The sequence below is a fragment of the Molossus molossus genome, unplaced genomic scaffold, assembly GCF_014108415.1.
Source record: "Molossus molossus isolate mMolMol1 unplaced genomic scaffold, mMolMol1.p scaffold_m16_p_2, whole genome shotgun sequence".
NCBI lineage: Eukaryota > Metazoa > Chordata > Mammalia > Chiroptera > Molossidae > Molossus > Molossus molossus.
The window spans coordinates 98,267,641-98,291,962 of record NW_023425355.1 but is presented as its reverse complement, the minus strand read 5'-3'; the positions used below and the strand labels follow the sequence as shown (position 1 = coordinate 98,291,962).

Here is a 24,322-nt window from a genome sequence, read left to right as displayed (position 1 = left end):
CACCAAGCAACCCAGCTGTCATGAGGACTCCAGTGTCCAGACGGTAGTCACTAAATAATAGCATTTCCTACTAAAAAAAGTCAGAGTTTATCAGAGAAATGGCTAATTCCAGGTTTGGGGTAGGAAATGTAGAGGATGAGCCTGGAAGTACCAGAAAGCAAGGAAGATACCGACGACTACAAGAGTTGTGTCAAAATGATTCAGAAGCCAACTTGAATAAGTTCTCACTGGTCAAAGATGTGACAACTTGGTCAATACGAATAATCACCACACACAAAAGGTGTTTAAACCCCTAAGTTCATAATGATAAGAAAACAATTCAGTGGACAAATCTTGAGAATACCATAGAAACAACTCTTTATTTTATAAAATGATAATAAAGGAAAAGAACCAAACATATGTATCCTGCCTTTCCTATACAAACTGTACCTCAGGGTAACCAAATAATTGATGAAAGGAAATCTCTCTTTACACTACTCTAGCTAATAAATAAAGAAGAAATTCTTTCTTTTAGAAACACATTCTGAAATATTTACAAAAGAAATGACATGATGTCCAGAATTTATTTTTAAATAACCTGGGGTGGGAGAGAAGGAAGGAGCGTACGGGGGTGCACAGCAAACAAGTTTGGCCACGAGTTGATCACTATTGAAACTGGCCGTGGCAACATGAGATAGCACTGTATTATTTTCCTTCTGCATATGAAATTTTCCATAATAAAAATCTAAAAATAAGGACAAAAACAAAAATCAACTTGAAACGGTTCCCACTGGCCAAGGATGGGACGATTTGAACATCGAAAAGGAAAATAACTCCAATAGACTGAAACAGATAAAAACACATTTGAATACTTATGTTTATAACAAATACAAATTAAAAACCTCATTGGTCACCTTTAAAGGTTACGAAGGCAACCAACTCATTCTAAGAACTGGTAAATAAAGGAAAAACAATTAAGTATTTATCCGACCTTTTCTATATTAACTACATTTCAATGGAACTAAATAGATGATGTGAGGAAGTTCTTTTTAGATACCCCATTAATAAGTGGAGGAGGGATTAAAAAATAGAAAACTACCATTTTGAAACCCTTAAGGAATCTAGGCAACAATCATGAAGAGCTGCTAAAACCAACTCATGAAAGGCCAACATGGAACTTCATAAAAATGGATAAGGCTAGTAACACCTAAACCTAGTTAGTAATCATGGCTGTTTTTCTATTTTTCAAACATACACAAAATGCAGAGACTATAATGAACTCCCATGTACCTAGTACTCAGCTTCGGTAATCATCAACTCATGGCAAATAATCTGCCATCTCTACCTAATTCAAGTATTTTATTTTATTTTTTTGTACAGACAGAGTGGGAGGGAGAGAGAGGAAGAGAGAGAGAGGGAAACATCGATGTGAAAGGGACACATCGAGTGGCTGCCACCCGCACGACCAACCAGGGCCGGGGACAAATTGCAGCCGAGGTACATGCCCTTAGCGGGAACCGAACCCGGGTCTCTCCGGACCGCAGGCGGACGCTCCAACCGCTGAGCCAAACTGGCCAGGGCTAATTCAAGTATTTTAAAACAAATCTCAGATATATCATTTCATCCATAAATACGTCAACATGATCTCTAAAACAGGGTTTCTGAATTTCAGCACTACTGACATTTTGGGCCAGATGCAGTTTCTGGGGGGCTGTCTTGTGTACTGTAGGATGTTTAGCAGCATCCCTAGATGCCAGTAGTAACCTCTGCCCCAGCTGTGACAAGTGGGTATGAGGAGTATCTCCAGAAATTACCAAATGTCCTCTAGGGATGCAAAATCCACCCCACCCCACCCCTATTTTGAACCACCGCTGTAAAACACTGGACGGTTTAAAATAAACACCCAATACCATTAACTCGACTAAAAACATTAACAGCAATTCCTGAACATTATAAACGATCTGGTCAGTGTTTAAGTCTTCTTGATTCTTTTATAAAAAAAATTTACAGGTTTTCAAGGCAAGTTCCAAGTAAGGTATACACATTGCAACTGGTTGATATGTCTCTTAAATCTCATTCAATCTGTAAGTTTCCTTTCCTTTCTATTCTTTGCAATGAATTCAAGGGAGGGCCACATATTCCAATCAGTTGATCTGTCTCCTACAGTCTATAAAAGTTCTCCCACTGTATTTATTTTCTTTCTTCCCATTTATTTATGGAAGAGAACAGGTCTTTTGTCCTTCAGTTTCCCAGTCTAGATTTGGCTGAATGCAACCGTGAGCTTTTATTTTACACGTTCCTCTAGCACTAGCATTTCTTACAATTTATGGACATAAAAGGTTGATCAAATCCTTGAGTTTTAGGCAAGAATATTTCATAAGCAATGCTGAACAATGATCAATCTTATCATGACAGAGACAAGACTGACATCAGTGCCCACTGCTGCAAAGCAAAAGGAAGTTCACACTACACAGCACCACCTATGATGGATTCTTGGCAAAAATAAAAAATGAATCTGAACTCAATCAAACCCTAGATTTAACTACTACTTTACAGGAAATACAGGGGATGGAAGAACATGTTAAATAACATCATGGGACATAATCAGCCAAATTTGGAATGTAGAAATTGTGCAGGTCCAATGACCCAGTTTCTTCCATAAATAGGAAGAAAAAAAATGTTATAGACTAGAAGAAACCAATTCTAACATATGGACCTCACTTGAATCCTGATTTAACACACAAACTGTGCAAAGAAGAAGAAGAAGAAATTTATGGGACGTTCATGAAATCTAAACATTTACGAAGTATTAGATGATATTATAGAGTTGTGGTTAAAATTATTTTTGGTATGATACTGTGGTTATTTTTTTCAAAGGGTCCTTCTATGAATGGAATATCTGGAATTTGATTTAAATAAAATAGTCCAATGGGGAGAGGGAAGGGTATAAAAAATGAGATTGACCATATGTTACTAATTGCTGAAGCTGGGTGATGGATACCTGGGGGTTTCTTATAGCATTCTCTATACTCCTGTGTACATTTGAAATTTTCCATTAAAAAAAGTTTTTCAAAAAATCAAGTTGCCCTGGCTATGATGGATTAGAAAACATCAGAAACTATGTAAGAGACTCCTGCAGTAATCCATGTGAGTAGTCCCAAGTGGCCTGTACTAGTGGGAACAGAATAAAAGAAAATTCAATAGCTACTTAGGAGTTAGAATGGACAGGCCTTGGTAATTCACTGAACAAGCAAAGTGAGAGAGGGAATCAAGGATGAGTCACAGATTTCTGGTCTGAACCTATGGCTGGCTCTGAGAAGGGGCAGACTGGGGAAGGAGGGCTGGAGTTTGAGGTACCTGTGGGACTAGCATAGAGATGGCAGCTGAAGGCAGGGGAGTGAAAGAAAGACCCAGGATGACAGAAGCAAAGAGTGCCCGGACAGCGTGCTGAGGAACCCCCAAGATCTATCCGTTCGGGAACCTGCTGTGTGTGTGTGTACCAGGGCTGACGTAAATGCATGGAAGGGGAAGACAAGCAGCAAGCAGGGTTGGGTGCAACTTGGGACGTGGGTGTGTGTGTGTGTGTGTGCAGGTGTCTATGTGCATATAGGGAGACACCCTGGATCATAACTCAACCCTCCCTCTCTTGCCAGCTTGCCCTTCTTTCTGGCCCTGGTCTCCAGAGGGCCCCAGATGAACTGACCCTCGCTTTGGACAGTTGGGAACCCACAGCCTGAGGCTGATCCTTACCTTCAGATCCTCACATAGGTCACCGTAGTCAATCTCGATGAGGGCCTCTCGTGCATAGATGCTAGAAGTTCGCTGAGAACCACTCACTGAATCCTCCCCCTGGGAGCTACCCTGTAATGACAACAGAGAGTGGAATGGAACAGACTGGCATGAGAGGGCCCCTCTAGGAAGGGCTGGGGGCTCCTTTGCAGCCTCCATTGAGAAAGCACCTTGTGGCAGGACAGCAGCTTTGAAGGGAGAAAGATCTGAGTTTAAAATTGGGTTCTATCACTGCTTAAGGGTGTGGTCCTGGACAAGTCATGCTGTCAGATCTGAGTTCTCTCATCTGTAATGTGGGGCAATGCCGGCCTGACAGAGCCGTGGTTCAGATTAGGAGTTATTATGTCATGTGATACCATGAGGCCTGGTGCATTTCTAGTGTTCAAGATATTTTGCTGAATCAAACTGAAATGCTATTTTGGAAGAGGGGAGGGAGAAAGACATGTGGGGCTGAGATATACATTCAGGTAGAAGGCAAGACCCACACAAACTTCCTCCCAGTTAACATTCCCCCCCCTCACTACCAAGCTTCACTTTCAGTAGATAAAACACCTTGGCCCCTTTATCAGCTAGTGTTCCTCCCTTTCCTATAACCAAGCTTCGTCACCTCTGCATTGCTGATGTCCCTTACCCAACCCTCTCCTGGCCAACTTCCTTCACTGCAGCTAAGCTATCATCCCTTAGGTCCTCCAACTTCCAACTTCCTTTCCTCTTGGCTAATGTCTCTCAATTCCTACTCTTCCCACCATCCATCATCTGCCTGGAGCTAACTTAGCTCAAGTCTTAATGAATGATTTCATCTTCTGGCTCACCTCCCTCACCACCTACTGACATACAGCTCTACCCCCCGCACAACTTCCCTCTCACACCAGGCCACTGCCTGTCCCCTCACCTATCTTCATAGCCTCACCCTGCCATCACTCTCGTCCCTCACCACCCTTCTCTCTCCTGCCCTCCCTGGCCACTCTCACATTTTCATCCCCCATCCCTGGTTAATGTTGCTCACAGCCCACTCCGAACACCAGCTGTGATACTCACCTCTTCCTGACTAATATCGTCCATGGTGCCCCTAGACAGTGGCAACTTAATGTCTTGCATCTTACAGGCCTGTAGCAGGTTGTGGCGGTCACTGCGCTTCTGTTCAAGCTTGGTCTCAATGGCTGTCACCTCCTTCTGTAAATGGGTCATTTCCCTAAGAAGATCCAGGGAAGAGGTGAGATTCGAATTCAGCATACTGCCTGCTTTACCTATGTGCCCAACCCCAGGTCTGAACCCACTCACTTGTTAGCGCCCCCCAGTTTTTTACGAATCTCCTCCATCTCGTGATTCTTATCATTCACCTCTGACTTCTTGGCTAGATGCTGATTCTTCAGATCTTGTAGCTGGGCCATGGTCTCATCTATGATCTTCATGTGTCTTTGCTCCTCCTGGTCACAGCAGGGGAAACAGGACAAGGGGTGACGGCTTTCCTTCTCTCTTAGGATCTTCTCCCTTTGTCCCCACCTTTCCCACCAGTTTGTTGGAGCCTCTCTTCAATGAGCTCTGCTTTCACAAACCCCCCTCACCCTCAAGCTTCTTTTATCTTATTCTAATTTATCTAGTTGCCCCCATTTGATCAGTTGTCTACTATAGAAAAGTTCAAAGTATAGAAAAAGTATTAAGCAGGGGTACAAAAATCACTCATAATCCCACCAGCTAGAGATAACCAGTCAATATTTTAGCCTATTTCCTCCCAGCATTACTTACAGACAGCTCTACATAGTTGACACTAGATTGTAATTAAAACTCGATATTCTGACTTAATGTTATACTTGAGCATCTTTCCACATCATAACTGCTGTTGTGAGCTACATAATAACATTAATTTTTTTAAAAACCCACACAAACAATATGGTGTATTTTTTCTATGAGTACACATATATAAACGTAGAAGTATTCAATCAATAGCTGCAGGTCTGCAAGAATACACACTCCATGGGATTAGTCCTGGGAAGAGCGAGGGGATTGGGAAGGAGTGGTCAAAGGGGACTGTAGTCTTACTTATAATGTTCTGATTGTTTAAAAGGAGAATGTTTTGTTTTCATCTTGATCTTAAAGTCACATAAAGAGGACATATTGACAACTTACTATCAAATGGCTCATAAAAAAGAACACACATACACAGAGAGTACGCAAAAGCAAATATGGCAACACGTTAATAACTGATGAATCTTGGTGATGGATAGATGGGAGTTCTTTGTACTATTCTTATAACTTTCTGCTACATTTTAAATGATTTCAAAATTAAAAGTCAAAAAATTATTAAAATATATGATTCTGGGTCATCTAGATATCCATCTAGTCCTGCCCCAGGATTTTACTGCCCAATCTGCATTTGCATTTAAAATTCTGGTGACCCCAAAGACTACTTTCACCATCAAGGTTTAATGAGAAAAAAACCAATAACAACATAGGCAGACAAAGAAGTCATAATATGTTCAAACCAAATGAGGACCAAAGTACCTCCGGAGGTGATGCTACGAGGAGCAAAGATTTCACAGGAATTAAAGAGAAGGGGTGTGGGAAAAGCAAGTCATCAGGTTATACCCAGTGGCACAGGCACACTCAACTTAGAGGAACTTAGCTGTGGCAGTTACTATGAAAAGGGACTCGGTTTCGGCTGAACACCATCATCTGGTGCACTGAATTAACGTGGTTAATGATAAAATTCAATTTGTAACTGTCTTGGTTTTCTGGTTAGATGTCCCAAATGTGCAGAGTGGGGCAAAAGTAGCTTTAAAGTTGTGAGCATGTGAAACAGTTTACTCTTGTATTATTGTATGTGCCATACAAACAACTGTACGTAGACCTATTTTTGCCCAACCCTGTATATGTTTAAGCAGTATTAAGGATTTTTAAAGATCTCAGGAAAAATCCTTTAAACGGGGTCCATGTATTACAGAAATTTTAAAAACATTAAACTACACAAATACTTGTACGAAAGTAGTATAACTTGCTAAATTCCTAATTCCCAGGGGCACTGGATAGTTTCCCATATGGAACTAGAAGTGCTTGTAATAAACATGAACCTGTGTGCACAAAACTGTGCCAGCATTTTGGAATTCCTCAGCTACCACTGAGTCAGAGGAGAGAAACATATTCTCAAGACTCTTGATGCATGGTGCCACGTGGCTTAAGAATGCTGGTCTTGCCCTGGCTGGTTTTGCTCAGCGGTTAGAGCATCGTCCCTCAGACTAAAGAGTCCTGGGTTTGATTCCGGTCAAGGGCATGTAGCTTGGTTGCGGTTCGTCTCCGGTTGAGGTCATGCGAGTGGCAATCAGTCGATGTGTCTCTCTCACATTGATATGTATCTCTCTCTCCCCCCTTCCCACTCTATCTGAAGATAAATGTAAATATATATATACACACACACACACATCTCCTCGGATGAGGATTTAAAAAAAAGAATGCTGGTCTAGTGCGCCATGGGCAGTATTGAGCATTAGTCTTTTTAAAAAAAACTCTTGGGTAATGTGATGGGAAACAAATTACGTCTGATTATTGCTTTAATTTGCATCTCTCTGATTTCCAGTAACTAAATTATGTGTATGTTTATGGGCTACCTGAATATCTTCTTGAACCGTTTCTGCAACATACACCTTTTTATGTCCTACTTAGGTCTTGGTGTTTTTCTTCTTTTGATTAAAGCTTTATAAATTATGGATATTATCCTTCTATCATATCTCTTCCAAGTTTTCTCCCTGATTTTAGTCTGTCTTCTCATGCCCTCCTTCCTTACCTTCTTGAGCTTTTCTATCTCATTCTCATCCTTTTTCACTGTTTGCTCCCACATGTGTACTTTATCCTGGTCCTCCTTCAGTTGGTTCTTTTCAAAATCCAACTGGATGCCCAAGCGAGTCTTCTGATTCTCAAACTCCAAACTGTGGGGAGAAAGGAGAACTAGGCCCAGGGCGTAGGGACCCAGGGTTACTGCTGAATTTCAGTCACCACTCAGCTCATCCATCCACACCGACATAAAAGTGTTCACTGAAGTTGGAGAATTAAATTCCTCAGCCTAGCCTTGTGGAAATGGCACAAGCCAGGGGAGACTGGTCCAAAATCCATTAGTTTCCCTTTAAACACTGGAGGACCCCAGAACCCCCACCCCCCAGCTTCCTAGATGGAAGCACAAAAAGGTCCACCTCAACCTACCAGCTATGATAATTCCTATTTATTAAGCTTCTGTGTACTTTGCATACATTACCTCTAATCCTCTAATCAACAGCTCTACAAATAGGCATTATTATCCTAACTTTACAAATAAGAAAACTTGGGTGAAGAGATAGAAGACTTTGCCCAAGGTCACAGAGCTAGTAAATGGCAAATGTGAGATTGAAACCCAGGTCTAGCACCGAACCCAGGCTCCTTCTCCTAGGGCACTGGTCCAGTCTAGTGTGGTGGGATAAGAGACTGGTATTCCAACTCTGCCATTCACTGGTAATGTACTCTTGGGCAAGTTAGTCATCCTCTCCATGCTTCTGTTTCCTCATCTGTAAAATGGAAATAACAGTACCTACCCCAGAGTCACTGGGAGTTTTTTTAAATGAGTTAATATGCATAATGTCCTTAGAACCATGCCTGGCACCCAGTAAGTACTCAGTAAATTTTACTTACCATCATTATTGCCAGGTATTCAGCTCATATTGACTCCTTCCAAGTACTGCCCCACATGCACACCCCTACCCCGAAATTCCAGAACTTCTAAGGGGCAGAGCTTGGGTAGTAAAAACCAAGGAGAAAATACTAGATTCCTGCTATTTCCCTCCTCCCCATCTCTTCAGAAACTCAAAGAGCATGTAACCAGCATACAGATACTAGCAGGCCAGGCAGAGCAAACTTCCAACGGCCCCACACCCCCCAATATGGTGTAACAGATGCTGCCAGATGCCATGCTAGCAGTTTAAACCTATTAGTAACTATAATCTAAATGGAATGTAATTAACTCTATAATTTTGAGCCATGCAATTTTAAGTCCAATCTCCTAAGCATGACTCATAAAGCCCTCTGTGATCTGGCCACCGCTGACCTCTCCACCATCCCTGCCTTCCACCTGACCCTGTTTCTATGCTCCAGACATTCAAAACTATTTAGTTCCCAGAACAAGGCGTGGTCTCTCACACCTCTGGGCATGCTGTTCTCACTGCCTGGGACTCTGCTGCCCGGCTGGCTAAATCCTACTCACTCTACAGGTCTCCATTTCATCATTCCTTGTTCTGTAAAACCTTTCCTGAGGGCTGTGAGCAGGTTCTTAGTTTCTATTATACTTTGTTGGGTTCCTCCCTTTTTGGCCCAGTTCAATTAATCACATCCCACAGTTCCTCACACACTTATGATTGCTGTCTGTGCAAGGCCCCTCCTTTGTCTTTTAGTCCAATCCCTGATTTTCACTCCCATTATCTTCCTTACAGTGAACACATACTCCAAGACAACACACATACACGCACACACACGTGTGTATATGTATGTGTATATATATATATATACACATACATACGTATATAGCCTTAAAATGCACATCCTTATAAAATGTCATTTTTTTTAAATTTACAAAAATGCATGATGCTATAAATTTATCCATGGTACTGTCTATAAATCCAGTACTTGCTTTAAACTGCTACACAGTATTCAATAGTCTGTATAGTCATCACATTTAACTTATAGTTTCCCCAATGATGGCCATCTACACTGTCACCAACATCCTAATACCAAATTATGACTGTTCTGAAATTGCAGATCTAGTTGTTTGTCTCCCCTACTACGCCATACCTCAACTCCCTGAGGCCAGGGACAGTCTCTGATTCAATTCTATATCCCTTGAGCTTGGCTTAGTGGTAGAAGAGCAAGGAATATTTACTGTATGGGTTACGAACTGTCGACTGAGGCCCAGGGTCCAGTAGATGAACTCCTTCAGGGAGACTATTGTGTTCGTCTGTCTTATCCCCATCTCCCAACCCCCTCCAATACCTAGCACAGGACGACTTGGCACAACATAGGTCCTCCAGAAAGGTCTGTTGAACAAATCAATAAACTGAATGTGGAAGAGAACTGTTGTTTTGTTCTTACCATTTTTCCAACCTAGAACCTCGTTCCTCTTCCCCTGCATTGTCCATCAGGATAATAATAATAAAAGCTCATATTTATTGCTTTTCTTAGGTGTTAAGTATTATGCTAAATACTTTATAAGGACTATTGTACCTGATCCACCCAACAATGCCACGAGACAGGTGTCACTATTCTCCCGCTTTACGGATAAGGAAACTTAGGCTCAGAGAGATCCGTCACTCCAACAGGAGTTGTGGAGCTGGGATTTTTACCCCAGGGAAACCATGTGTAAAGCTGGAACTCTTAACAACTAGACCATGCGACACCACCTCCCTAATGTCCCTGTTCTCTAAGGCTGACCTACAATAAACGCCCATCTTTCTAGGAGCTGCTCCCTGCTTTGTGGCATCTGACTTTCCAGGATACCGGGCCGGGGTCTCACAGGCACTTACCGCTTCTTGGCGATTTCATTCTGCCTCTTCACTTTCTCTTCCTCAAACTCCCGAATGTTACGCACACCAATCTCCCGACAAAACTCTTCAAACACCTCGTCCTCTACCTGACAGAAGCAAAGGAGGGCAAAGGCCCTTTGGGTCAGAGTGCTGCTTCCAGCCCCAGTCCTGCCCCAATGCACATGCTGGCATGGCTCATCCCCCACCAACCTGGTTCATCTTCTCCTTCAAGTCTTTCATTTCTCTCTCTCGACTCTGAATAATCCTCTTGATATCATTGATGCGAGGCCCAAAGTTGGCCAGTTCGCTCTCCAACTTGGACTTTTCCTGCAGGAAACGGGGTTGAAAGGGTAAAGAGACCAGGTGCCTTAGAGGAAAAGAGCCACCATAAGCACCCTGGCGCCATAGACACAAAGGGCTAGCTCTCCACACGCTGAGAGGACGTGACTTAGCACCAAAGCCCCATCATCTCTCGAACTACCACACAGCTTCAGGTATGTTTGAGAATTCAGACTTTTTGATTTTAGAAAAAGGCAAAACTATATGTATACACACAAGTACACATACCCATCACATTACCGAACACCTCCATGGTGGTCTGGGGAAGCACCTCGTGATCAAACATATTAACCTATCTAGAAGAGTACGCTCACCCATAGGGACTGAAATGCCTAAAGCTCGCTTTCAATTCACTTTTAGAAGAAGCTCAAATATTTATTAAATGAATAAATTATGCTAATAATAGCACCTAACATTTACTGAGCACTTACTGGGAGCGAAGAATCAGTCTAAGTACTTTAATGTACTAACTTTCAATCTTTACAACGACCCTATAAAGTAGGTAGTATTCTAACTCCCATTTTACAGCTAATGATAAAAGAAACTAACACCGAGAGATTAAATAACTTGAATATTACACAGAGCCAAGATCTGAACCCCTGGCTGTCTGACTCTATGCTCTATACTTGGTTCCCTGGAGCACCCTGGGAGGAGAGAGGGAAGTATGACAAGTTCCCTACCGCCTGAGAAACCCAAGCCAGGAAAGGGAAGATTGCCTTTCGAAAACAGGGCTGAGGCCAGACCCCACCTGCAGATTCAGGGCTAGATGCCGTGTCTTGGTCTGTTCCAGGTCACTCTGAGAGTACTTGAGCCGCATCTGCAGTCCGTGGGCCTGAGACTGCACCTGGCGTAGCTCTGCCTCTTTCCGCTTTGCCTTCATCTGTTCCTGACGTGAACAAGAACGGAGGGCGGGGTGGTAAGAAGGTGGCCAGCCTGAGCTTAGGAACCCCCTCCTAGGGTCAGTGCTGCCTGTGGCTTACTTTTAGCTCCTCTGTCAACCGCTCCTTCTTCTCTTTCAACTTGTCAACCGCTTTCTCATCCCAGCGCCGCGCCTTGGCCTTCAGGTCACTGGCCCCACCAGAGATCACTCCTGACTTCTGGAACAGGGTCCCATCCAGTGCCACTGTCTACACACAGGAGGGAGAAGAGAGAAGGAGAAGTTGAACAGAGGAATCTCCAATACTAAGCCCGTCCAGCTCCAATCTGAGCAAGGGAATCCATACCTTGTGGCGCTGGTGGCCTCCAAAAGCAATGCGGCGGGCATCCTCCACGTTGTCACAGACAAGGGCATTGCCACAAGCGTACTGCAGGGCCTTTTTGATGTGAGGTGGCTCATAGCGAATGACATCAATTACCAACTTGGCCCCCTTCAGCTCCCGGAGTTTCTCATCTGTAGGTTTCACCTGTAGGAAGAAGCTCAGTAGGTAGCAGAACATATCTGGTGCTTTAGCTTTTTGCCTTTCTACACCGCTTGTCTCTAATGGCCAACAGGGCTTGTTTTTATAAGTTCTATGGGACCGTAGCACAGAAAGAAACAGAATCTAATTGTCTATTAATATAAGGCTCTTGACCCCATCCCCACCAGCCTCACCTCCAGGTAGTCAAGAGGTAAGAAGGTCTCAGGCTCCCCACGCTGCTCCTTGATATACTGAATGCAGTCCCGGCCTGTCTTCTCGGAGTCCACGATAATGGCATCCATGTTCTTACCCAAAACCTTGGTTACAGCAATCTGATACTTCTTTTGTGTGGGCTGGCAGAGGTCAATGAGGCGGCCGTACTGGGGAAGTCAGAAAAGAAAACTGAAGCATGAGACTTTGGGAGCTGGCTCAGAAGCACCCCGTTCCCAGCTTGGGCAGATCAGAATCTGTATCAGGAACATAGCCCCCAGGTTATGAAGAAAAAGCCTACTCCAGGCCCAAAGCAATGACGACTTCAGGCGGTCATGTCTGCATCCAAAATCATCTTTCTAAACCTCACTTTGACCATTTCACAGACCACTGCCACCTGACACTATACCAGATACCCTATACACATCATTTCAAATTCTCACAAGCACCCAGCAAAAGAAACCTCTTTTCCCAGTTCATTCTGCCCATTCTCCCCAAACCAACCATGGTTCCCTAAGAATTATCAGATAAAGAGAAAGATCTTCAAGGGCAGACACTGAGCCTAGTTTGCCCAGCAGTGCTAACTAAGTTGAATCCAGGGATGGGATTACAGCAATAGAGGGGTAATATTCAGGGAACCTGGGAACTAAGGACTTGGTTCAAGAGGCCAAGAGTATTGATCAAGCCTGGCGAATGAGCCAGTTGGTACATAGCAAGGGAGCTCATATTGAAGCCTGCACAGAACTACTTCCTGGGAGACTAATTTCTGCCCCATGGCCCCTCCACCTTCCAAGGGCCTCTCTAGTTTTCCCGCCTCCCATGAAAGAATGGACACAGCAAGACAAAACCTTCAGGAAGATGCAGTTGGTGTAAACTGCAGTTCTTCCACTCATAATCTGTGCTCTTTGGGGCAGGTTAATTTAACCTTCATCTCAGTTTCCCCAGCTGTAAAAGTGGCAATAGCAATCCTATCCTCATAGGGCTGCTGGGACAATGACCAGAGTGTGAAAGTGAGTGCTCAGGAGATGAGTTCTCTCTTCACTCTTACCACAGAGCCGGGATACAAGCGTTTGATGCTTTCCATAATCTCTGCCTTTCGCTGTTGGCGGCTGCTCTCCTGGCGGTCGATGCGGGCATCCCCCAGCTGCTCCATCACTTGGTTCAGCTCCTTATTGATCTCATCAATACGCCGCTTGGCCATCTCCACCTCCTCTGTCAGCTCCCCTTCTAGCTTCTTCTGCTCCTCTAGAGATTGCCTACAAAGTAAGGTTACCCTGGCTGGTCAGGAAATACTCCAGGCTGAGGGCCTAGGGGTCCTGCCTGGGGAGGGTCAGGAAAGGCAGGGTTCACAGGAATAGGCCTGGAAATAAGAGGGAAGGCTGCAGAGTCACATACTTGCTAGTCGTGATGTATTCCTCCAGTTTCTCAATCCGCTTCTGATTCTCTTCAATCTCCCGCAGCTTTTGCTTGATCTTGGCCTGGAAGAGAGACAAATATACTCCATCACCAGGAGCTGAGCAAGAAAGCTCCAAGACCATGAGGCCCAGGCTTACAGCGTGCCTGCTTATCCAAGAGCCCAACAGTCCAGGACAATCTGTCACTATTGCAGGAGGCTTACTAAAAAGCGGGCACACAGACAGTGCTCAGTGTGGCTCTGCTGACGGGGCCTCCCAGGGCCTGATGAGACCCAGCGTGGGCCACCTTCCTCATTACTTGGGACAGCTCAAGCCAAGGTCAAGTAAAACTTTGTGGGCCTTTTCTGCACCTGTCTTCTCATCTGTGAAATGTAGGTAACTTCCACTTCAGAAATACATATTAAGTGCTTAATATAAGGTAGCTATTAATATTAATGCTTAGCACCAAAAGAAGTGCTTAGCAAAATATGTGGAATGCTCTAAGCTCTTGGGGTAGTATAACAATTTTCTCTTACTGTTATTATTTTACTATCATCATTATTAGGAAGGCAGTAAATGACATATACTTGATAAGGCTTTAGAGGTAGATTGCTCAGGTTCATATCCTGGTTCTGCCACTTAATAGTGAGGTGACCTTAGGCAAATTGCTTCACTCTGTGATATAGTTTCCTCGTTTGGAAAAAAGAGAAATTAAATGAATGAATACATGTAGAGTATAGTGCCTACCACACAAGTAAGTGCTTGCTCGATGTTAGCTATTGTCATTACAATTAAGACTATCATTACTTCCTTTTCTCTGGACCATCAGCCCCAATCCTGTAACATGCCCACCTCTGTCTCTACTTTCTTCCGTTCTTCCAGATCCAGCCGGTCCTGGTCAGCTTTCTGGTCTCGATTGAATTTCTCCAGCTCCTGGGCCAGGGTAGCTGCTCTCTTGCTGGCTTCTTCTTTCAACCGGTGGTATTTCTTCACCTGTGTTACAGACAGGGAAGGAAGATACAGATGACTGTCAGCCCATGTCAGCCCAGCAATCTCCCCATCCTCCGCCACAACCCTCCCAGAGCTTACCTGATTCTCCTCCAGGGTCAAGTCTCTGCCCTGACTCTGACTCTCCTCTTCCATCCGTTCCTCAAACTCCTGCCGGGCTTTCTCCACCGACAACATCTCCTTTTCCAGCTCATCCATGTCACCTTTCCGTTTTTTGTAATGCTTCTGAGCATTCTGTAGGGACTTCTTGGCTGCTTCCAGCTTCTTGATTTTGTGGGAGGTATTCTCTTTAGCTTTGATATACTGAGGCCGCTTCTGGTTCAATTCTGAATCCTTTTCCCTTTTGCCAGAGGTGAAGAGGAAAACCAGTCAACACTGCTGGAGAAGGGAGGGTTCCTAGACTTTTTACCCAAAGAAAGGAGGGCCTGAGCACCACCGCAAACGGCCAGTCTTAGGAAATTGCCTAAAAGAATGACAACTTGATGCCCCACAGATCCTCAAAAAAAGAGGTAGTCTGACTACTCCGAGGAACCTTCAGCCTGGCATTCCAGGCACTCCATAGGTAAAGCTACCACCCTGGCCTCAATCAGCCAGGCCAGAACCCTCAGTAACAACTCTGAAAGTATCCCTTGTTCACTTAGCTGTCCCCCATCTGATCTAACCTTTTAAAAGTCCTGTCCCTTAAACTTCTAGCTCCAGTTTTCCTCTTCTAGGAAGGCATTTCCAACCACTCAGTACCTGGGGTTCTCATCACTCCCTCTCGCTTGGCAAGTCACCACCCTTTCAAGGTCTCCCTCTTCTGAGTACCTATGTACCTGAAGCCTAAGTACTTATATACTCTATTTGTCTAAATGCAAGTCAAGAAATGTACCTGGTTCTGGACAAAGCAAGTCAAGGGGAAAATAGAGAAACTAGTATGGGCGCTGAACTCCAGGCTCAGAGAAGCCCTAGGAAACAGGACAACCTCTTGGTTTCCCACTAATTACACGCCCAGGCCTGCCTCTTACTTGATCTCCTTCTCAATCTGCTGCTGCTCCCGCATCATTTTGCCCAGCTCCTTCTTCTTCTCCTTCAGCTCATCCTCTACCTTGTCCATCCGCTTCTTGTCCTTCTCGATCTCCTTATTCTTAGAGGCCAGTTCCTTATTGAGCTTCTCAATTTCCACTTCATTATGATAAAGCTTAAAGAGCTGCAGCTGCACCTGAGCTCGCACCACCTCATCCTTCAGGCGCTGGTAGCGGTCGGCCTGTGCAAATAGGGGCACGGAGGCAGTAGGTGCATCAGTAAGGCACTGGCTCCCCATCCTGGCCTCTCAGGGCCCAGAGGTAGCCTGGCCACCTACCTCTTCTTTCTCCTGTTTGGCCTCCTTGCGTTCTGCCGCGATGTTTTTCTTTCGATGGTAATTAAATTGTGTGTCCTCTTCAGCTTTCACCATCTCCTTCTTTCGCTTGTCATACTCCTGGGCCAGCTCTCCAGAACGACTAATCTCTTCAAATAGAGCTGTCCTCTCTTTGGGGTTCTTCATGGCAATAGACTCCACAGCACCCTAGAAAAGGTGGAAACACTCCCCACTTAGACTCTAGCCAGCCCAGTTCCTCCTACCTACTCTCACTCAATCATTCAAGGTCACCGACCCCCCCTTCCCCACACTAGGTGCTGCAGTTCACATTGAGCTCTGAGGACACATTGCCAGCCTTTTGAGGTACACAGGAAGCAGGAGACACAGAAGCAAAGCCAACACCATGTATTATATGCAGTGACAGAAGTAGCACAGAACAGGACTAAATGAAGCTTGGGAGGAGGAGACTGGTAGGAGTGTCTACATGGAAAGGCTTCGCAAAGGTGACATCTAAGCTGAGTTTGGAAGATAGGGAAGAACTAACCAAAAAAAGTGAGAGAGACGAAGTTATTCCATGTAGAGAAAAATGAATGTGCAAAGGCCCACAGGCCAAAGAAAGCAGGTGAATTTGGGAACAATAAATGGTATAATTAGGCTCAAGTACAGACTTGGAGGGTAAGATCATTGGCAGATGAGGTGAGTAAGGTAGGCAGGAACCAAAAGATGGTGTTTCCTGGTCCTGGCTAGTTTGTTTGTTTGTTTGTTTTTATCCTCACCCAAGGACATTTTTCCATTTTTTGTTCAGGTAGAGTGGGAGGGAGAGAGAGGAACAGAGAGAGAGAGAGAGAGAGAGAGAGAAACATCAATGTGAAAGGGACACATCGAGTGGTTGCCACCCGCACGACCAACCAGGGCCGGGGACAAACTGCAACCGAGGTACATGCCCTTAGCGGGAACCGAACCCGGGTCTCTCGGGACCGCAGGCTGACGCTCCAACCGCTGAGTCAAACCGAGCTGAGTCAAACCGGCCAGGGCGGTCCTGGCTAGTTTGGCTCAGCAGTTAGAGCATCAGCCCAAGGACCAAAGAGTTGTGGGTTCGATTCTGGCCAAGGGCACGTACCTCAGTTGTGGTTCGTCCCGGCCCTGGTCGGGGTCGTATGGGAGGCAACCAGTTGATGTGTCCCTCTCACATCGATGTTTCTCTCTCCCTCCCTCCCTCCCGCTCTATTTGAAGATAAATGGAAAAATATCCTTGGGAGAGGATTTAAAAGATGGTGTTTCCTGAAGGACAGGAGTTTGGATTTCATACTAAGGCAGTGGCTCTCAAATTTGAGCATGTATAATCATAACCTGGAGAGCTTGGTAAAACACCCCATAGTCTCTGAGTCTATTGGTCTAGGATGGAGCCTAGAATGTACACTTCTAATATGTCCCCAGTTGATGCGGAGCTGGAGATTACAAGGGCCAGACTGGAGTTGGGAAGCCCAGTGAAGAAGCTGCTACATTAGTTCAGGGCAGAGAGGAAGCCAGGGATGGAGCAGGCCCAAGCGCTGGCAAAAATCAGAGAGCCAATAATTATTAAAAATGCCCACCTGGAAGACGAGGAAGTTACGAGCTTTGATGAGAATGCCCAACTTCTCTAATTCCTCACTGTACTCATGTAGCTGGACCACTTTGTTGTTGATCTTGTATTCAGAGGAACCTCCTAAAAGGCAATGCATGAGTTGGCCAAGGGTCAGGTCTCCCTCTCTCCCCAGCCAACTAGTCTAGCCACCTCCCAGGACCCAAGGCAAGCCTTCTGGCCAGCCTCACCTACCAACAATAACACGGGCAAAGGTGCGGTCCTCAGCACCATCCTCAGAGTAGACCATGCTGACAAAGGCCCGGTTGGCAGCTGGTTTGCCCACAGGAGCTCCATGGATCAGATCTCTCAGGGTCTTTACTCGCAGGTTGCTGGTTTTTTCGCCCAATACAAAGCTGATCGCATCCATGAGATTTGACTTACCTAAGGGTGGAGGGGACAAAGAAGAGGAGGGGAACTCAGGAAGAAGGGAAGTGGAAAAGGAATAAAGGAGATATTGAGAGGAACAGGAATGTTCCCTATGCATTCAGTTCTCAGACTCACGGGAGGAGAAAATATTGCTCTGCTTCCCAAAAGACTGAGTCCAACCAAAGCCCTGGGTCAAAAGCTTAGAAAAACAGTCTCTCTACAGTTATTACTTATAGCAGTCAAAAACTAGAACCCCATCTAAGGAAAAGCTATATTTACAGAATAGACTATTCTACAACTTTTGTTTTTTTGTTTTGTTTTTGTTATTTCTTCCCGGAGAATATTTTTTCCATTGATTTTAGAGAGAGTGGGAGGGAGGGAAGGAGGGAGAGAGGGAGAGAGAGAAACATCAATGTGAGAGAGACACATCAATTGGTTGCCTCCTGCATGCCCCAACATGGGCAGGGATCAAACCTGCAACCCAGGTACGTGCCCTTGACCGGGAATCAAACCTGTGACCCTTCGGTGTGCAGGCTAATGCTCTAAACCCTGGGAAACACCAGCCAGAGCTGTTCTACAACCTTTAATGACATGGGAAAATGCCCACAATAGGAAAAACAAGCAAGACACAAAACCCAATATAGTCTGATCTTAACCAAGTTTTAAAAAAACACAAGGCTGAGGGAAGGGAATAAGGAATTGTTTAATGGGTAGTGTTTCAGTTTTGCCAAGATGAAAATGTTCAGATCAGTTGCACAACAATGTGAATGTACTTAACACTACTGACCTGCACACTTAGAAATGGTGACAATATCCTGGCTGGTGTGGCTCAGTTGGTTGGAGCATCCCATGCACCAAAGGGTCACAGGTTCAATTTCTAGTCAGGGCATGTACCCAGGTTGGGGGTTCAATCCCTGATAGGGCATGTACAGGAGGCAACAGATGGATGTTTCTCACTCACATTGATGTTTCTCTCTCCCCTTTCCTCTCTCTCTAAAATCAATAAAATCATATCCTCAGTTGAGGATTTAAAAAAATAATAGTGGTGATGAGGGTAAATTTATGTTGTGTATTTTACCACAATTTTTTTAAAAGGCACATTCCTGCCCTGGCCGGTTGCAGTGGTTAGAGCGTCGGCCCGCGGACCAATCAGTCACAGGTTCAATTCTGGTCAATGGCACGTACCTCGGTTGCGGTTTGTCCCTGGCCCTGGTCGAGTCGTGTGGGAGGCAACCAGTTGATGTGACTATCACATCGATGTTTTTCTCTGTCTCCCTCTCTTTCTCCCTCCCTCCACCTCTATCTGAGGATAAATAGAAAAGTATCCTTGGGTGAGGAATAAAAAAATTTTTTAAAAAAGGCACATTCCTATTGTGATATAATATGAAGGACACAGCATCATCTACGAATTATCTTGTCAAAAATATTTAACCTGAATTTAAACAAGTCTTGAGACCTCCCTTCAGGTTGACAGGAAATACAGCAGTTAGAGGAACATGGTAAATGAGACCATGAGGAAACCTTAAGACAAACAATGTGGGATGTTCTACAAGACAACTGGCCTGGGATTTTCAAAAAGTCAGTGTCAAAAAAGAAAGGTTAGGAGAACCATTCCAGAACTCTAGAGATTACAGAGACATAAGCAAAGGCAGTGCACAAACTCTGATTGGATTTTGTTCCCAAAAAATCCCCCAAAAGACATTTTTGGGAGCAATTAAGGAAGCCTGAATATGAACTGGATGATTGACGACATGAGGAAATTAATTTTCTTAGGTGTGATAATGGTATATTGGTAACACGGGAGAATGGTTTTAGGAGATGAATGCTGAATCCCTTTGGGGTAAATGTCATTAAGTCTACACTTTACTTGCAAATGGTGAAGCAAAACTCACATGTATGTTTGAAATTTTCCATAATAAAAACTTGGGGAGAGGGAAAGGCACAGGAAAAAAAAATGAATATGTAAATAGTATAACAGTGGGCACTTCTAGAAAGGAAAGTAGGTAACAAGTCATGGAAGTGATGGATTCTTCTTCACCCTGGCCAGTTTGGCTCGGTGGTTAGAGCATTGGCCTGCAGACCAAAGAGTCCCAGGTTCGATTCCGGCCAAGGGACGTACCAGAGTTGCGGTTCGTCCCCGGCCCCGGTTGGGGTCATTTGGGTGGCAACCAATTGATGTGTCCCTTTCACATCAATGTTTCTCTCTCTTTCCCTTCCTTCCACAGTCTGAGGATAAATGTAAAAACAAAACAAAAAAAGAGAGAGAGATGGAATCTTCTTTTTACTGTACATGTTTGGGATTTTTTGAATTTTATAACATGTGCATTTATTAGCTATTCAAATAAATAAGTATGATTTTTTTTAAATCCTCACCCGAGGACATTTTTTTGCATTTATCTTCAGACAGAGCAGGAGGGAGAGAGGGAGGAGGAGAGAGAGAGAAACATTGATGTGAGAGAGACACATCGAGTGGTTGCCACCCATATGACCCCAACCAGGGCCAGGACAAACTGCAACCAAGGTACATGCCCTTAGCAGGAACTGAATCCAGGCCTCTCTGGTCCACGGGCTGACACTCTAACTGCTGAGCCAAACCAGCCAGAGCAATAAGTATGAGTTTTAACATTAAGAGTGGTCATCTCTTCAGTAGAGAAGTCACAGTTTTTCTTTCTTCAGTTTAGACTCAGAAAAAAAAATATTTTAAAAATTAAGACTGGGGCCCTGGCCGGTTTGGCTCAGTGGTTGGAGCATCGGCCTGCAGACCAGAGAGTCCCAGGTTCGGTTCCCACTAGGGGCACGTACCAAAATAGTAATAATAATAATAATAATAATAATAATTTAGACTGGGTTAGGGGGTGGGGAACAGTTTAATCTCTATAAATTCTATCTCAAGATTCTCCAAACATGTTATGTAACTGAGAACTGAGGACCTGATTTCCAACATCTATCTACTACCCAGCTATAAAAATGGTAGCCCGGGTCCTTCCAGGGAGGCAGTACAAGACAGATTAAGGGCTTGGGTTCTAGTCCAATAGATCAGGTTGTAATCTTAGTTTCACTGCTTCCTACCTGACCTTCCATTCCCTCACCTGGAAAATGTGAAAAACCATGACTCGTGGGTAAAACATCGACAACAATGCTTGGCACACAGTTCTCTGTCGGGAGTGGCAGGAACAGAAGCTTTGACAGACTTGAGTTGTGATCCTGGCTCTGGGAATCAGTAGTGATCACAACTCTTTGTGCCTCAGTCTCTTCATATACAAAAGAGATAATGGGATCGCCCTCCTAGGGTCATTGTGATCATTTTGATGTAAAAGATCCCAATAAATAAAGTCCTTAATACACAGTAAGTGCTCAATAAATGGAAGTCCTATTCTAACAACAAGTCTGGACTCAGCAATGTCTCCCTCATCACAGCAGAATTAGCACATCATGCAGACCAGGAGTCAGCCTTTTAGGCCCCCATTCCTAACCTTTGGGCTTCTCCCATGCTCTCAGGGGACGGTAAGAACATTACACCACTAAAGGCCTACCTATTCACAATCATTCAGTATTATAAACATTTTTATAACATGCATTATGAGCTAAACAGTGATAAATGTTTTAATAAATGTCTTCTTTGGGACACTCATAGACCAGTGATGAAGATAGAAAAACATACCATGAGTATAAGACAGGAGAAAACATGTATCAAGTTGCCTACTGCGTGCCAGAGAAGAGCAATTCACTGTGGGGAAACAAGGAATGCCTTGTGGAGGTGAGCATTAAAGAATGGTGGTAAGGCCCTGGCCGGTTTGGCTTAGCGGTTAGAGCGTCGGCCCGTGGTCCAGAGAGACCCGGGTTCGGTTCCCGCTAAGGGCACGTGCCTCAGTTGCAGTTTGTTCCCAGCCCTGGTTGGGTCATGCGGGTGGCAGCCACTCGATGTGTCCCTTTCACGTCGATATTTCTCTCTCTCTTCCTCTCTCTCCCTCCCGCTCTGTCTGAACAAAAAGTAGAAAAATGTCCTCAGGTGAGGATTAAAAAAAAAAAAAAATGGTGGTAAGGCCTGGCCAGTTTGGCTCAGCGATTAGAGCCTCAGCCCGTGGACCAAAGAGTCCAGGGTTCAATTCCGGCCAAGGGCAGGTACCTCAGTTGCAGTTTGTTTCTGGCCCTGGGTCATGTGAGTGGCAACCAATCGATGTTTCGCTCTCTCTCCCTCTTGCTCTATCTGAATAGAAATGTAAATATCTTCAGGTGAGGATTAAAAAAATAAAAACAAATGGTAGTAAGAGGGGCAGTCAGACCAAGGGCCTTTTTTGGAACAGCTGGGTATACAAATCTACCCATACTGAGGGGATTGAATGCCAAGAGGTGTATCCTCTTTCCACCACACCCAAATCCTAAGAAACTGGAGTGGAACCTTAAGCATTAGCCTTCTAGGCCAGAGGTTGGGAGGGGGAGTGATTTTGCAGCCCCCAGGGGACATTTAGCATGTCTGGAGACATTTTTGGTTGTCACACCTGGGGGGTGGGGGTGCTGCTGTCATCGAGTGAGTAGAAGCCAAGGATGCTGCTGAAGCTAAACATCCTTCCATGCACAGGACCAACACCACAGCAAAGAATGCCCCTGTTGAGAAACCCTGCTCTCCACTGAGCCAAACATAGGGAAGACTCAAAGGGAGGTCAGTTAGAGCTACTTCAACAAAGGCAGCCACCTCAGGCTAGGAAATGATTTAGCTAGAACAACACCTGGGTGGAGGAGCACAGCAGGATTCCAAACAAACCCTTGAGGGGATAGATGGAAGGAATGATGATGTATCATTTAGAGATAGGGAGTTAAAATATGAAATAGAGGCCTGATGGACCACCCTTTCTTTTTTCCCCCCAGTTTTATTTTAATATAACTGACACAGCCCTGACCAATTTGGTTTAGTGGTTGGAGTGTCAGCCCTCGCACCAAAGAGTCTTGAGTTGGATTCCGGTCGAGGGCACATAACTAGGTTGCAGTTTGGTCCCCAGCCCTGGTTGGGGTTGTGATGGAGGCAGCCAGTCCATGTGTCTCTCTCACATCAATATTTCTCTCTCTCTCCCTCTCACTCTCTATGAAGTTAAATGAAAAATATCCTCGGGTGAGGATTAAAAAAGAAATATAACTGACATAACATTATATTAGTTTCAAGTGGTTCCATATTTGTATATACTGCAAAATGATCACCACAATAAGTTTAGTTAACATCCATCACCTCACATAATTACAATTTTTGGTTGTGATGAGAACTTTTAAGATCTACTCTCTGGCTCTCCCTTTCCCCTCCCCTCTCCCCCAGGCACATTACCATTCCCATCCTTACCCCCAAACTCCAAGGGCCCTTCCTTTACCTCTGTAACTTGTTTCCTAAGCCCATTTCTTCTACAAATTACTTCTATCTCTGTGATTTTCCAAATAAATGTTCTCTTATAGTTTGGGGGGGGGGGCGACGCTCTAACCGCCGAGCCAAACTGGCCAGGGCTCGCTTAGCAACTTTTAAATGTACAATACAGTATTGTTAACTACTGACCACTCTTTCTATTAGCTACTGACACCACCCAAGTCACTGTATCACATCAACCTGTTTCATTTCCTGCACAGCACTTATCACAGCTGAAAATTATTTTATTTTCTTTCTTTATTATGTTAAGTTCCCTGGGAGCATGACTTACTCTATTCTCCCGTTTCCACAACACCTTGCATAATTCCTTATGAGACAGTAAACATTTAATAAATTTGGTAAGCAAGTTAAGTCCTAATCTTTTAGCGGTTTCAGTGAGAGCACAGAGGCGAGCTCGAGGCATCCCCACCTGAGATGGCGGGGGCGGGGGGTGGGGGGCGCGGGAATGAAGGGTTGAGACTGCAGGTACTCTGGAGATGCAAGCGCTGGGTCTCAAATTCAAAATTGCCCGCCTCCAAAGGAGAGTTTTTTTTTAAAAAAAGAAAAGGAGCAAAATTGGAGCGTACCACTGTGAGGGGGGGCGGATTAAATGTACCGTTTGGGACCAGAGGCCACAGGAGGGCTACCAGAGGTCCCATATCTTCCAGAGGGTCAAACGAAAAGGGGAATCCAGCTGGCAGCGGACGTGGGACTGCCACTTTTGGCGGGAGGGGACAGAGAGAGGGGAACGTCCAGTCCGGAGCGTACCACTCAGGCGAGAGAGGGGGCCGCACAAAGAGCAGGCAACTGACACCTGGGGAGGAAGTTCAAGTCAGAGCTCCGGAGCAGTAAAACTGGTTTAGACTGAAACCCTTAAGGAAGGGCAAGAAACCTGCTAAGGTTCGCGACATTTCAGGTGGCACGGGCTGGGTTCTACTATGATCCCGGATAGGGGTCC

The 24,322-nt window shown here is 44.7% G+C and overlaps 1 protein-coding gene across 2 annotated transcripts in view; it reads right to left on the bottom strand.

The window, feature by feature from the left end:
- SMC1A (structural maintenance of chromosomes 1A) overlaps positions 1-24,322 on the bottom strand; it is a 33,935-nt gene that overhangs the window by 9,374 nt on the left and 239 nt on the right. The window contains exons 2-19 of one of the 2 annotated variants that reach the window (XM_036270366.1): positions 17,805-17,993; positions 17,581-17,693; positions 15,992-16,195; positions 15,657-15,895; positions 14,731-14,989; positions 14,494-14,634; positions 13,643-13,725; positions 13,296-13,503; positions 12,232-12,417; positions 11,864-12,043; positions 11,621-11,767; positions 11,389-11,526; positions 10,512-10,628; positions 10,302-10,408; positions 7,547-7,688; positions 5,050-5,195; positions 4,807-4,960; positions 3,730-3,840 (exon numbers count right to left, since the gene is read on the bottom strand). In XM_036270366.1, coding sequence (XP_036126259.1) covers positions 3,730-3,840; positions 4,807-4,960; positions 5,050-5,195; positions 7,547-7,688; positions 10,302-10,408; positions 10,512-10,628; positions 11,389-11,526; positions 11,621-11,767; positions 11,864-12,043; positions 12,232-12,417; positions 13,296-13,503; positions 13,643-13,725; positions 14,494-14,634; positions 14,731-14,989; positions 15,657-15,895; positions 15,992-16,195; positions 17,581-17,693; positions 17,805-17,993 — 2,864 coding nt within the window. The remainder of the gene's footprint in view (positions 1-3,729; positions 3,841-4,806; positions 4,961-5,049; positions 5,196-7,546; positions 7,689-10,301; positions 10,409-10,511; positions 10,629-11,388; positions 11,527-11,620; positions 11,768-11,863; positions 12,044-12,231; positions 12,418-13,295; positions 13,504-13,642; positions 13,726-14,493; positions 14,635-14,730; positions 14,990-15,656; positions 15,896-15,991; positions 16,196-17,580; positions 17,694-17,804; positions 17,994-24,322) is intronic. The other variant, XM_036270367.1, reaches the window with a different exon arrangement.